Source organism: Polychytrium aggregatum (genome assembly GCF_025602895.1).
Source record: "Polychytrium aggregatum strain JEL109 chromosome Unknown BJ171scaffold_21, whole genome shotgun sequence".
Lineage (NCBI taxonomy): Eukaryota > Fungi > Chytridiomycota > Chytridiomycetes > Polychytriales > Polychytrium > Polychytrium aggregatum.
The window spans coordinates 655,293-669,929 of record NW_026516223.1 but is presented as its reverse complement, the minus strand read 5'-3'; the positions used below and the strand labels follow the sequence as shown (position 1 = coordinate 669,929).

Below are 14,637 nucleotides of genomic sequence, written 5' to 3'. Positions count from 1 at the left end.
CGCTGTACTCCCAGCCTGTCGAGAGCCGCATCTTGACCGTCCGTCTCTGCTCGCCTCGGCAACTTGCCTTCTGGCTCCTCTGGTTCGTAGTCGCTTGAGCTGCACACCTTTTGCTCAGTGGTCGCCAAGCTCCACGAAATACACTGCCCAGGTGCCACTGCCTCAAGTCAGTCGCTCCGCTCGCCCTCTACTTTGGTGTCCCCTGGCGGTTCCTTTCGGCGTCGCCTCATCCGTCCTTCTTTCCGTCCGTTTTGCATGCGATCTTCTCGTGTCCCCTCCATCCGATCCACTGCCTGTTCTTTGCCATCCCATCTGCTTCCTCTTTCCTGGCTGCCCCTCGTACCCCGCCGCCGCCGCCGCCGTCTCCAACTCTCTCGCCATCCGATCTCCGCTTTTGGGCTACATCTCCCCTTCTAACACTATCCGCCCTCTTGCAGTCATGTCGGAGGCCCCTCCGCTTCGCAAAGAGCACTTTGAGGCTCCCTCTGCCCACGGCGAACCCTCTTCCCTGCACCCAAGCCCCAACCCAAAGGCCGCCTCAGGCACCTCCACAAAGTCGCCTCCGCCGTCCAGATCCGGCTCCAGCGCCTCTCTGCCGTCGCTGAAATCCATGATGGGCCACTCCGGAACCCACTCGCAGTTTTCCCAGTCCAACAAGCTGCCCCCTATCCACCACGGCTCTCCACACCCGCCGTCGGCGCCACAGCCAGCCAGTCTGCCTGCGAACGGCGATGGTCCAGATCGCAGCATCCATCTGGATCGTCGGCATCGAGGTGAGTTTCGAGCTGTATCCGGCTCTGGGAGGACTAGCTGTCTTTCTTCAATCGCTCGCCCTTCAGACCCTCTTTCACACCCCTCCCGGGATGAGGCCATGCCTTGGGTGGTTCGGCCTGAAGCTCTGCATCCCGGTCTGCTCTCTATCGTCATGGACCGGCCTTGGCCTCGGTGTTTGGCCTGGCTTTGTCCTCGGGGCAGCCGGCCCTCGCCCGTTCTCGACCCCCCCCCTGTTCGACAGCGACCAGCGGGTGTGGGCGGCCGACCAAAGCTGCGGCCATGGGTTGTCGGAGGGAACGCAGCAGAACGCTCCTGGCGAGGCCGCTTGGCCAGACTCGTTCGCCTGCTCGCTGGCCCGTCCAGGCCCGCCCATCCCGGGCATTTTCCCCTGCACTCCCAAACCAATTCTTCTCCTCCCAAACCAATTCTTCTCCTCCCGAACCGATTCTGGCCCGTTAAACCGACTCCCCAACCCGATCGTTCTGTTTGCCGCCCTGATTCCCAAACGACTCGTCCTCGCGCACCTACCCTCCCTTTTGCACCCGTATTCTTGCCCGACACTCTGATATTCCTCGCCCACCCTGCACATCTCTCGCATCCATTCCGTCGCGCTCCCCGCCTCCTGCAGGCTTCCATTCACTCGCACTCACATTTGCGTCCTGCTGCTTTCTTATCTATCCAGACGATCCCAGTTCAAATCCCAACCAACCCCCAACACTGGCTCCCCGGATATCGCCCTCGACTTCTCCCCCATATCCCGTCCCGCTACCGTCTAGCGGCCGAAATTCCTCGGAAGAGTCTACGGCCACCATCCCCGACACCTCAAAGCCGTCCTCCCAGCCTATCGCGCTCTATTCACCCGTGCCGAGTCCGGCAATGTCCTCGCATCCGCCGCCAAAGCCCACCCACGCCCAAGCACCCCACTATTCGCCGTACGGCTACTCGCATCTGCAGCCAAAGTCGCCCCACATCGCCCCCGACAAGGCCGTATCGAGCCCTCAGCCTTTCTACGGCGGGCACCCCGAGCCTTACTCGCACGCCCTCCCTCCTCCGCACCACCAGGATCCATCCAAGACTCCCGGCTATCCCACCCCGACGCACGCGGCTCCGTCAGAGTCTTCATCACGATTACCGTCCGATCCAAATCAACGGCATCATTCCAAACACCACCATCACCATCATCCATCGCATCGTCGTGATCCAAACTACCCCTCCACCTCCAATTCAAACCAGATCCCGATCGCCCCGCAGCATCCCGTCACGCCTCAGCATTTGATCAACTCATGGGCTCGCCCGCCGCAATCGCCACATCCGCACCCGCACCCGCACCCACCACCGATCGCTCCTTCACCCACGATCGGCCCCTCCAAGGCCGCCGTCACAAAGACACCGATTCTGGGGCCTTCGCCTGGCAACTCGACTCCAACTAACTACAACGGAAGGTGGTCGATCGTCGAGTGCCCGCAAATCGTCAAGGGTACTGAATGCTCGCTCGCCAAGCAGGAGATTGAGTAAGCGATTGTCGCATGATCATTTTTATACCACCTCGACTGCACGCATCTGGCGGCTCGTATCTATCCAATGGCATGTACTAATCTATTCCCCGTCTTTTTCATCTCTCCCGATGTCGTCTCGACTGCTGTGCGCTCTCTCCCGCACAACCCAGACACGAGCACGTCGAATTCAAATGTCCGCTCTGCGACATCACCATCATTTGCATGTCCATCACCGTGTCGTCCGAAGATTGCCGCAGCAAGCTCATCGACCTGGACCAGTGCCAGCAGACCGATCTGAACTATCGCTGCGAGGTCATTCACCATCTGCTCAAGGATCACACCGAGCGCGATCGCTTCGTCTGTCCCATCCCAGAGCCAGGCAGCAAAAAGTGTACCGAGCGACTCAGTGGCGAGAACGGCGTGCGCGAGCACCTGAGAAGTCGGATACACAAGAGTCTGTGCGCCCCGCTGTTCAAGTGCAATATCGGAGGATGCAGAGTAAGCAATGCCTGCGTCTCGCTCGGTGTAGCCCACCATCGCACGCGTGGATCTGCGATCGTTGCCCGAGAGGATGCTATCAGTTGGCGTGACAGCGCCGTCGCTCTTTGCTCGGTGGCTGGTTCTCCGCTGTTGGATCAAGCAGTTTCCATGCCGTCGCCTGGTCGTATGCTTATGATCGAGTGATACATGGCAACCCATCTGTGCCGGTCTACTCTGCCGATGCACCCTCATTCACGCCCTAACTTTTTTTTTTTCCAATTTGGTCGCCTCCGCCCCCCTCGTATCAATTCGTCGGTCGGTGCTGCCACGGAGTAGTCGCAAAATTCCTCCACAGGTTACTCGGGGCATCGTTGGGACAACTTTCGCGACCACCTCAAGAACAAACACAAGATCGAGTTTCGTAAGTCCCTGATCGAGCACCCGGTCGAGCGAGTAGCCTGGTCCCTTGTCAGAAGCTGATATGTGTCTGTTGGAAATGTGCAGCTCGCAAACGCTCCCTGGACAACGACGATGCCGTGTTCTCGCGGCCCGGTGAAGGTGAGTGATCATGCTACTCGAGAGCAAGCAAAGCATGCAGTGTAAGGCATGGTAGAACGAGACACGGTGTATGATGGGACAGCGAGATATAGTGAGACATAGTGAGACATAGCGAGACACAGCTGACCTGCTTTCGAATGCAGTCTATGGCCGCAAGCGAATCAACATGGGCGATGGCACGGGGCAACCCAGTGAATGGGAGGACTCCCCCCTTACCCTGCGCCCAGGTCTTGAGTCGCCCATGTATTCGCGCACACCGAACAACCCGAACGTGCGCGACATGGGCAACCCGCAGGATCTTCTTGGCTCGCCGTACGTCGGCGCCCGTTCGATCAAGTCGCCCTATGTCCACTCAATGCCGCCCACATCTCACGGCCGATCCTTCCCCACTGTCGAGCTCCCGCCCTCGATCTTGCAGACCACCAGTCCCGGTATGAGACCCAAGTCCACGCCAACGAGCGGGATGATGCCCAGTACACCCAGTGGCCTGCAGCCCTACAGCCCCAGTCTCTATCCCACACGGCCTCCAAGCGTTGCAAGCCCCAAGGTGAATGGCATTGGTGCACAGCACCTGGGCCTCGTCTACTCCCCCGTTGTGCAGCCCGAGTTTGAGAGCTACCACTCACCCGGGCTGCGCCCCGCCAACATCCCACAACCCGCTGCCCACCACCTCTCGCACATGCCGAGTGGCGGACCCGACGGAATGACAAGCATGCCGCTTCGAACCACCGCGATGAGCATTTCTACCAGCTCTGTATCCCTGCCGCTGTATGGGCCCGGGGTCGTGGCGACTGGACCGGTCTATGCGGCCGCACCCAGAGCCAAGTGCGCGGCTTGCAGCCGTAGCGTTGATCCGTTTCAGCGCGACCAGTGCACGTTTGTGGACTCGCTTGTGTACTGCATACCTTGTTTTCAGCAACGGCATGGCCGCTGGAAAACGAGCCAGGATCTTCCGTGCTACCGCTGCCGAATCTGCCGCGAAGTTGCCGAGCTCCCTGCCGATGGAGAGCTTTCTGTGTCGCAGCCCAAGACCCTGTCGCAACCGCGCCCACAATCCCAGAGCGAATTTCAGCCACAGTCTCAGTCACAGTCTCAGTCACAGTCTCAGTCACAATCTCAGTCACAATCTCAGTCGCAGCCCGATCCGCCGTTGCAGTCACAGGCTGATGCCCCGGCACAGTCCCAGTCGTCGACCAGGCCTCTCGAGCCCACACCGGAACAGGATGGCAAAGCACTGCGGGAAGTCTCAATCAAAGCAGAAAAAGAGTCCGAGCCAGCACACCGCTCTGCAGCGCCGAGTCGCTCCTCAACCCCCGAAACGCCCCTTGATTCTGCTCCAGCAACGTCATCGCGCTCGCCAAACACTCTGCCCTCGCCCATTCTGCCCACCAACGGTCGCCCGGCCCCAGCCACGCAGTTTTTGTGCGTGACCTGCAACGACGTGACCGAGTTTGAGTACGTGGGGCTGCGTTCACAGGTGGCCCCGGATCTGCTCAAGCGCCTGGGTCGCTACAATCCGTTTGTTTATCGATGCGAAGGATGCCGCGACCTTTGGATCTGGAGGCAACTCGATCCGCTGCTCCTCTCTGCTCTCGGCGAGGACAGGCAAGCGGGTGCGGCTCGCAGCGCCTTGACCCATGCGACCGATCGCAAGCTCGCAGACTTTGAGGCCTGGGCCAAATCGATAGGACAAGCCATGGTGATGGAGCAATGGTGTCAGCGCTGCAGCCGCATTCAGTCCTGGGAAAAGGTTGGCCGGCGCGGACAGGAAGACGGCGAAATCTGTGGCGATGTCGAAACCCGAGTGACACGCAACGGCTCGGGCAATACTGCCAAAGCATCGAGGAGTACGCCTGCGCCGTCGTCAGCTGCCTTTGCGTCCCGCTCGCCTTCTGAAGCCGCAGCGGCGCCGGACGACCAGGGCCGCATGGATTGCGACCCGGCAGCCGCGTCGCCTCCAGTCACCGTCCACTTTGAGAATGGATCTAGCGATGTCTCGCTGCCGAGTCAAGAGCCCCGGCCGGAACAGCCCCGAACGACGCAATGGCTCATCTGGAACTACGACCGCTCGGATGGCCTGCAAGTGGGCTTTACGAGCGTGACCAAGTTATAGGACCGGTGTGCGGGTGGAAGTACTCTCCCCCTCTCCTCCCCAACTCGAAATTGTGGCCGCTGACCCTCCCCACGTTTGGTCCAGCCAAGGATTCTCCGCGATGGCGCCTGCTTCTGTCCGCGCCCCGTCCTTGGGAGGCATGGAAGCAGCTCTTGCAACATAGCTCGACCAGTTGATGCCTTGCCGTGCACACCTGACAGCGCACCCTCGTCGCCCATCGCCAAACAGCCGCACTCAGCCCGTGAACGCATCCGCCGCATCGCATTGCATCGCATCGCATCGCATTGCAACCCGCAAATCCCTCAAACAACACCAGTGTCAGCACCAGTACTCGCGCCTCAAACGACCTTGCAATAATCAACTACTTTCCGCCCCCCCCCCTCCCGACTTTGGTTTCCGATCGAGCAGAGTACAGCGGGAGGATCTCCTGGTCCAGCCTGGGCTGCCGTCTGTTGGGCTCTTTGCACTGGGAGGAAATCCGCCACCACCGCCGATCAGAAAGTCTGCATCCAACTATTACGATCACTCTTGTTCTTGCCTGCGCTTCGTTCAGATATGCAACTCCTGGGCGGTTCGCTCGCTTGCTTGGCGCCATTCAGAACTAAACGCGTGAGCGACGCCTTGAGATTTTAAGCAATACAGAAAGAAAACCGGGTCACCCTGGTTTTGTGACCATTGATCAAATATTTTGCCTCAAAACATCGCGCGCTGGCCATGACCATTCTGCAGTGTGGTGCTTCGCCCTCATCCATAGCCTGAGAAAGGTTGGCTCCATATTCAGCGTGTCCAAGTGTGCATGTCGATTGTGGAGACCGGAGAGCGACCGGCGGTCTTCGCTCGGAGGTGATCTGTTGAATTGCATGCGCCTCCATTGGACGTAAGCCGTCACATACTACGCTGACAAATGGGATCGTGAGGATTTCTCGTTTTTTTCTCAATAAAATGTAGCAATACAACTCGTCGCCGATGCAACCGACCCACGTTTCCTTTCACCATTGAGGCCTGCCAGGCCAGGCTCGGCTGAGTCAGGCACGAGGAGAAAGAAAAAAAGGCATCGTGGCAGGGGAAGAGGAGGCAGAGCAGGACTGTTCCGGCGACCGGCGTCGCTGGTTGATCCCGATCCGCTGTCTCTCTCCGTGGTTTTCCCGGCGAGCCGAAAGGAAATGAACGCAAGCAGAGCAGGCATGGGGGGCTTGGCGAAAGATGCCTGGTCGTCGCTGGGGCCATGGGGTCGCACGAGATTGCACAGCGGGAGGGAAGGAAATGAAGGGGGACCACAATCCGCTCCCCCCCCTCCTCCCTTGTCCTTGCGGCCTGGACAGGGGGCTGGTCGGGATGATCCGGGCTGGCCGGGGCTGTGTCGGACTGGCTGGCTGAGGAGGATGAATGCTCTCGTCGTGCAGGACAGGAGACAGGCCGCCCAAAGGGGTGAGACGGCCTGGCTGAGCTGGATGCGACCGGAAACAGGCGCACAGCCAAGCAGAGACCTCGACAGGACTGAGCCAGAGGACAGCAGAGGCACGCGGATGCCCTTTGCTTTGCCTCCATCGCCCCCTGGCCCACGCACCGCTTCGTCCTCCGGTTTTTGCACGAGCCTTGGCACCTGCGGGCAGGGCCTGAGGTCGCTTGTGACTTGCGCTGCCTCCCAGGCGGATTGCTGGCCTGTGCTCGTCTGCAGACCCGCTGGAAGTGTGGATTGCCGTCTCATGCTTGGATGGCGTGGCTGCGGCGGTGGCCTCATGACGAGCCAGGTGCCGACGGCTCATGAACCTTGCCTGCGAGCGACACCAGCGCGATATGCGACGGGGATACCCGGACGGCCGAGCCGAAGGCGCAACATGGGAAATCGCTCCGCTGCTGGCCGATCGGTCTGGCGAGCAGGCGACGAGCGGCAAGGAGCCAACCCGGTCGAGAGTGCGGCAGAGCGAGATCCGCCCCCAGCACTGAGCACCTCGATGCAAGAAGCATCGCCCCGATTGGTGTCGTGCCAGAGACAAGAGGCAAGCCAGGGGGGGGACGGGTGCGCATTCGCAGGAAGCTGGACAGGGACAGGCGGGCGACCACGAAACAGACGCCGCAACCGTCCAAGCACCCGAGCGAGGACATTAGTGAGTTGGGCTGGTGAAAAGTGCAGGATCGCAGCAAGCACAGCGGCCGGGACAGATCCCGCCTTGGGCTTGCCAGCAAGGGCTGTGGAGACAATGCCTTGAAGCAACCGAGCAAATTTGACGACCGCATCGGTGCATGATCGTGTCTGGTTGGTCCATATGCCCAGGAGACGGCGTGTCGGGCCAGGGCCACACTCTCCTCACAGCGCCTGGCACAGCGATATGGGTCCGCGGACACGGCGTTCTGCACAGACCCGAGATTTCTCCAGCTGTGTGGGTGTGGGATGGGCTGTGGGTGGTGAATCGCAGATGGTGGATCATGAGTGGATGTAAGGCAATCTGGCAAGAGAGGAGCCACCTCGGGTCATAGACTTCCCCCGAGGCCGGCATCACCCGCCACAACAAGACGCACCAGTCCGTGGCAGGCACAACGAGGCAGAGCGAGGCACAACGAGGTAGAGCGAGGCAAAGAGAGGCAACCCCAATCGGTACCGACAACGTGGAGCCAGTGGAGCACAGCTGACCGGCGTGGTGTTCATTTGAATTGGTTCAGCGACAAGGGCACCTCAAATGCAACCGCCTCTGAGGAAGCACAGAACCGATTGGGTTTGGCCCATGGGTGCGGTTGGCACGGCAGACAAGAGGCCGCGTGCAGCGGCTGGGGAGGGAGTGGGAAGATTTGCGAGGATGGGACCGATGGGACGGAGATGTGATGGGATGGGATGGGCATTGGATGGGGATGCGGGAACAGGACGAGAATGCGGGATTTGCGGTTGTGCAATTACGGACGGCTGTGATGTTGCAATGCTGTGATGTTGTGATATTGTTTGGTGGAGCCTTCCTGGCGATGCCAGACAGACAAGCAGGCACTTCCTCCATGGCCATACTCTCGCGGGTGATACCCACCGCCACGACCGCAATGCCACCACTGCCAACCGTCACGACACCGTCACGACACCACCACACCTCCCATGCCGCCCAACTCTATCGCCAGGCCGCATCGCCGATCCAATCGAGATGCCAAAGCGCGACGGCAATTAGCAGCGCAGGCCGCCCCCCCCCCAACCCGGAGAAACTATGACCCACGGATTGGATCCACACACACACCCCCCGGCCCAGCCAATAAACCTCGCGCACCGCATGTGCATCGCCCACGCAGCCGCACCACACAAGCTCCCTGCGGGCCGTGTGTGGGGATACCCGCCCTGCCACGTCATTATGACTGGGCAACCGCGGCTGTGGCCGGGCGACGGACAAGGCCCGGTCCGTAAACGAGCGTCATGGCCAGGCGACAGATCCACGGGCAACGGGGCCAGCGCTATGTTGCAATGCCGGAGGCAGATGACTCGCCGTCGACAGAAATTACCCGTTTCCAGCCAGCGACACCGCGAGGGATCGCCGTTGGCCGCTGGCGATTTGCAGCATCGTCGTGGTCGGCAGCCGGACGATTGTCATGCCGTCGGCAGGCCGTCGGCTCGGCACCGGGACAAGGGCGGAGCATTGCTCCGGCCAATAATTGCCTCGAGCGTGTGTGGATCGACAGCCAAATGAACCGACGCGGGCCAGCACCAGAGCAGCGATTGCGGTGGTGGGGGAGAGACTCGCGGACAGCGGCTGATGCACCGACAGGCCGCCCAGCCAGGGCTCGCGGACGGGTCTGCGGGTCTGTGGGTCTGCGCTTGGGCCGATGGTGCCTCAGCAGCCAAGGAGAGACGACGACGGGCTTGCCTGCCCTTGAGCAAGCCGCAATCTGCGTGTCGGGGCTCTGCCTAATCTCGCCAGACATTTGCAAGGTTCGATTTCGGATTCACCCACGTCTGACGCACCAATGTCCAATGTATCCGCTCCAGGCGCGCTGGCATGGGCCAGACTCGGCGGAACACTGTCGCGAGCGGTTGCGTGCAGACACTGTCACGATGCAGGCCACAGCGAGCCACCACAGCCAAGCGCTCCACCCGATTCCATGGCCGATGCAACAACGGAGGTCGCAACACGCGAGATGGTCTCGAACAGGATGTGGCAGGGGGGGGGAATAATGACAGGAGGATGCCGCCATGACCAACAGCGGTCGTGGTGGGGAACGACGACGGTCCTGTTATGGGTCTTTGCCATGATCCTCCTGCCACAGCGGCACCGAGGCGACTCAACTGCAATCACTGGCCGGAAGAACGCAGACGCAATGATTGCTGGGGGGGGGAGGAGAGCAGCAGCACACCACAATCACCACCATGACAAATGGGCTGCAACGCGGCGGGCCAGTCACCGCGGCTCTCCGCCTCAGCTCACGGCCACGGGGCCGGAGGCGGCCGTGGCGATCCGCACGCGATTGGTGGGGGGTGGCTCGCAGCGGGACAAGGCAAATACCGTCGGCAAGCCGCGGAGCGAGGGTGGCTGGGCGCGCCGGGGACGCAATGTAACGCGAACAAGGGGCACACAAGGCGGGGCCTCGCCACTGGACCAGCGTGGCCGCTGCTGACTTTTTGGCTGCAGCCCGCGGCGCTGATTGGCCAGCCCGGCGAACCACTCGCCGGGGTCCGTGAATCTGAAGGCCTTGTCGGCGCGGCGGCCTTGCGTCGGCGTGGGACACAGGCGGCCCGCCTCCCGCTCGGCAGGAGAGCCGAGGACAGCCGTGTTTGGGCGTCGGGCAGCCTGGTCCAGCCACTGGACCGCTCTGCTGGGTGCTGGTTCGAGCACTGGCCCAGGCACTGGCTCAAGCACTGGCTCGAGCACTGGCCCGAGCGGTCGAAGCACTGGTCTGGGCAGAGGCGTCAGCATCGCTGCTGGTCTGGGGACAGCGCCGATACCCCGCGATAGGATGTCGTGTTGGGAAAGTGCAATCTCTGGGCAGAGACAGAGGGACACCGTGGGAAGCCAGCCCGCACATCCCCCGCATGCTTCGCTCGCTCGTTCGCGGCGTGGGAGATGTCGCGGAGGACGTCGGCAGCAAGACCAGCCGACCGACTCTGGAGGGTGGCTCAGACGAGGCCCACCGACCTGTTTGCGGTCTCGCTGCCCACGGGGCATTGACTGCGATTACTCGGGACTGCTCGGGGGGGTGTTTGCAGAGCAGGCCATTGCTGAGCATGCATCTGCGTCGCGGGCCGGATAACACTTTCATGACCGACCGGACTGACAGCCGATGCAAGGACGTTTGTCTGCCATGTCCATGCCCCGAGACAGGTCCGATCGACACTTGGCGATGTGGACTGCCGGGCGATGCCCGAGATGTGCATTCTCAAAGTTCAAAGGCCGCGAGTCGACTGAGGTCGATAGTGTGATTGCATCTACGGACAGCAGCACCACCTGATGATGGCAATATCACAACCCGACACCACCACCACCACCACCCATCCACCGTCCAGCTCGCTGCCCATGTCCAAGAGCGAGCCGCATCGACCGCCGCCCCGCCAGCGTCCTCTGCAAACAAACCGCCTTCTTGCCCGCACGCCTGGCCGACAAAGGGGCCAATGCCCGTTTGTGCGTGTGTCTGGCAGTGGACTGCCGACGCCCCTCGGCAGACAGGTCGCTGAGCACACGGCCCCATTCGCTCGGCCGGCCCTGCCCTGAAACCGGCTCTGGGACGCCTGTCGCTGCTTTTGCTGCCGCTGCTTTTGCTGTCGCTGCTTTTGCTGTCGCTGCTTTTGCTGTCGCTGTCGCAGCTGTCAATGTCCGCCCCAGGCCTTTAAATATCCGCCCATCGCCCGCGTCGCCGGTCGTCTCCCGCCTGCTGCTCTGCTTCTCCTCCCCGATTCTCATCCGATTCTCATCCGATTCCCATCCGGTCTCCTCCCGCCTCCGTCGCCGGCCTCCGTCCCTTGCCTCCCGTCTGCATCCTCGTCTTTCCCTCTGGCTTGTTGCCGCCCCACGTCGCTCTCGCTTTCCTCGCCCTTTGGCTTCCCTCTCGCCCGGTTGCTTCTTTCGCGCCTCCCGGGCCCTTCTCTCCCTTGTCCAGCCTTTTCTTCGCCCCCCCCGGTCGAAACCTCCCCAACTCCAACTGCCGCTGCTGCTCTATCCGAGCTCTCTACTCCTTCCGGCCCCTCCTCTGCCTTTCCTCATCCACACACACCCCCTCCATCCCCTGTCATGGCCCGTATCCCTTGGGAACGCAAAATCCAAATCGTCCAGGAGGCGTACAGCATTCTCCGTAATGTAAAGCCCACCGCCCGCAAGTTCAAGGTGCAGCCCCAGCATATCCGCCGCTGGAAGCATCAGATCGAGACCCGAGATATTCTGGGTCGCCCTGTTTCCTCGGCCCCTCGCAAGTCGTCGTCGTCGTTGTCTCGCTCCAGACGCTCCGTCGCTGCCACCACAAAGACTACCCTGGTCGCCAACATCCCTGGCTTGTCCATGGGCGGTGCCTCCAGCATCACGACCACGGAATCGCCTCATCTGCCCATGTACGAGCTCGCCCAGGTATGAATACGCCCCACGCAGACATCTGCCTTGCCTCCTGTCGTTGGAACCCCTCCCCCCCCAGTCCTCTCTTCCATCGGCCATGGTCCACATCTCCCTTCCATCTCGCCTTTCATCGGCCATGGTCCCACATTCCTGTTTCCTCGACCGCATCCATATCCCCACACCTTCTGTCCATGCCCTCGTGTCTGCTCCTGCCCACATTGCCCCGTCTACCACTTCGGCCCCCTCGGGTGCATCTCGGGTCCACCTGCTCGCATGCCTTGCCTTGCCTTGCCTTGCTTGCTTTGCTTTGCTTGCTTTGCCAGTCTCCGGTTGCCGCCTGCGAATGTATGGCCTCCCGGCGTGATTCGCAAGGATGGAGATCCTGGCAAGGATGGAGCATTCCAGCGTGCCCCATCATTCTTGTCCCCATGAACACACACATCCCTTGTCTCTGGCCCCCATGTTTGTCATGCCCCTTTCCAGCTGCTCGCGTGCGACATCTGATGACTCTTGCCGGCTGCTGATGCATCGGCTGCCTGTCACTTGTCGGCTTCGCCTGCTGCGGGTTGTTGGATCCCCCCTCCTCATGCAACCCCATCCATCCATTTATTCATCCATCCATTCTCCACTTGCGCCGTCGTTTTGGATGCTCCCTGGCTGTGGTATCCGCCCTCGTTGCTGGCCATCCCGAACTCGCCCGCTCGGCTGTGCGTGATTCTCATCATCCCGTTGCTTTCTTTCGCCTCGCTCCAGCCCGCCTTCACACAGCACTCGTTGCTCTCGGGCCAGGCCTTCCTTCCCTCCCAGTTCAACCCGGTGACCCTCAACATTGCCATCCCGTCGCCCGAACTCAGTCCCATCCACACGCCCATGTCGCTCATCGGCGATGCCAGCCAAGAGTTTTTCCATCCCCAGGCTCACCATCCGGCTTCGCGCGAACAGTCTCGGTTCCTTCCCGCCTGGTCGCCCTCGTCCGTCGGCTCCGTCCCCGCCTTCATCACCAACCCCGCCGCCTCGGTCTTGTCTTCGATCCCACAGCCCGGAACCACCCCCGTTGTCCCTTACCATGCCATGCCCTTTGCCAGAGCCACCTCGGTCTCGTACGTCTCGTCGCCATCCTTCCAGCTCACCCTGCCCATCGACGATCCCCAAGGCTTTGATTCCTCCGTGCCGTCCCTTGGCCCCGGCTACGACCAAATGTCTCCCTACGACCCAATCCAAACCTTCCCGTCTCCCGCTGCCTCCCGCGAACTGTACGACCAGCCTCCCGCCCTCATGCCGCTCAACAACCATGTCATCTGCCGTGGACCCATACCCTCGCGCTTCTACACTGCTGCCTTACAAGCCCAATCCTCCCAGGACTACCGCATGATGCCCCAGTACCCCAACGCCAGCGTTTCTCCAACCATCCAATATGCCCCAGCGGGCGGCTACCCGGCCGAGCTGCACGACGATGGTGTCTCGACGTTCCGCCCAAGCCAGTAACGGTCAATTGGCACTCGACGCCGGTCGATCCGTTCTGATGTCCCTTCTGTCTCTTGGTTTTGATAATGTCACCTTGGTATCTCCCACGCGATGCAGCTATCCCATACCTCTACTCTGCTTACACCAGGACTCGTTTCCTTTTACCCTTTACCAATCGGGCTTTTGCCATCGTTTGTGCTATCCCCCTCCCTTTTGTGCCCATTTATATCCGCCGCCTAGCTCATGGTCCCTTCCTCCTTGCTTTTCCTCTGGTCTCCAAAACGCTTTCCTTGCCCTGTTTCTCTCAATCAACCACACCCTGTCTCACTGCTTCTTCTCTTTCCCCGCGCCTAATCAACCCACCAAGCTACCGAATCCACGACGCTCTTTCTTTGCCGCTCTCCTGCTTCCTCCTCCTCTGCTTCCTCCTCCTCTGCTCCCCCTTGTATCCTCCGTACCGCTCTTGTACATACCCATGCGTACATCCTCACAACTGCAACCGCAACTGCAGCTGCAACAGCCATCACCACTCTCCCTCTATCTCCCTCAACGAGGATGGCAAGAAAGCGAAAACAAAACGACGCAAAGCCGTCTGGAATGTTAATAGTACTTTTTTTTTATTTTTTTTGGAACTGGGGACAGTAGCACCAATTATTACTCGAGCTCTCCCCTCCCCCACCCATTATTGGCACTCCTCACATCTCTCTCCCCACCCAAATGTATATTTGCAGTGAAACGCCTGTGATTTTTCCTCGATTTTGTTGGGACGTGTCTTCCTCTTCACGCACCCTCCCCCCCCTGCATCTATCGTTACTCATTCTGACCCGATAACACCCTCGGGCTGTACACTACTGACATCCCTTTTGCTCGTCATCGGGTCGCCCGAAGCAATGTCTCTCGGGCAGGGAAGTGCTTTCCCGGTCTCGGCGCTGGGTGCGTTGACTTCTCCCTATATCTCTCTCCCAGGCCTCCAGGCTCTCTCTCTCTCTCTCTCTACTTTCTGGTGGTACTGGGAAGACGGTCCCACCGACATCTCGTCGCAGGGCTGCTGTCTGTCTGTCTGTCTATCTGACTTTCAGTTCTTCTTCGTTGTCTCTCTTCCTATTTTTGCTGGACTCTCGTGCACCAGCGATATCAATACATGCTTTATTTCGTTTTTTACTTTTCCTTCCTCGTCCCGGATGGCCCGGGGGGAGGGCAACATCTGTCCCATCACAAGGAGAGAGTGGGCAGAAGATGATGACAC

The 14,637-nt window shown here is 60.6% G+C and overlaps 3 protein-coding genes across 3 annotated transcripts; all 3 read left to right on the top strand.

Annotated features, from left to right (window-relative positions):
* Positions 1 to 256: 256 nt before the first annotated feature.
* BJ171DRAFT_129012 (uncharacterized protein) lies at positions 257 to 5,509 on the top strand. The gene is made up of 6 exons (XM_053105629.1): positions 257 to 773; positions 1,457 to 2,285; positions 2,441 to 2,768; positions 3,087 to 3,171; positions 3,255 to 3,308; positions 3,452 to 5,509. Exons 1-6 carry the CDS (start codon positions 440 to 442, stop codon positions 5,419 to 5,421), a joined length of 3,600 nt encoding a protein of 1,199 aa, XP_052966200.1. The 5' UTR covers positions 257 to 439; the 3' UTR covers positions 5,422 to 5,509.
* A 6,103-nt stretch (positions 5,510 to 11,612) lies between these two features.
* On the top strand, positions 11,613 to 13,412 carry BJ171DRAFT_582495 (uncharacterized protein; the record flags this gene model as incomplete). Its single annotated transcript, XM_053114191.1, has 2 exons — positions 11,613 to 11,942; positions 12,681 to 13,412. The coding sequence occupies 2 exons, from the start codon at positions 11,613 to 11,615 to the stop codon at positions 13,410 to 13,412; spliced, it is 1,062 nt and encodes a 353-aa protein (XP_052966199.1).
* Positions 13,349 to 14,290, top strand: BJ171DRAFT_128994 (uncharacterized protein). Its single transcript, XM_053105628.1, has one exon. It carries the CDS (start codon positions 13,478 to 13,480, stop codon positions 14,123 to 14,125), a length of 648 nt encoding a protein of 215 aa, XP_052966198.1. The 5' UTR covers positions 13,349 to 13,477; the 3' UTR covers positions 14,126 to 14,290.
* Positions 14,291 to 14,637: the final 347 nt, after the last annotated feature.

Coding starts and splice junctions, on each gene's coding strand:
- BJ171DRAFT_128994 (XM_053105628.1), top strand. CDS start 13,478: ATGTCACCTTGGTATCTCCCACGCGATGCAGCTATCCCATACCTCTAC.
- BJ171DRAFT_129012 (XM_053105629.1), top strand. CDS start 440: ATGTCGGAGGCCCCTCCGCTTCGCAAAGAGCACTTTGAGGCTCCCTCT. Junction 3,172..3,254: donor CAAACACAAGATCGAGTTTC/GTAAGTCCCTGA, acceptor GGAAATGTGCAG/CTCGCAAACGCTCCCTGGAC. Junction 3,309..3,451: donor GTTCTCGCGGCCCGGTGAAG/GTGAGTGATCAT, acceptor TTTCGAATGCAG/TCTATGGCCGCAAGCGAATC.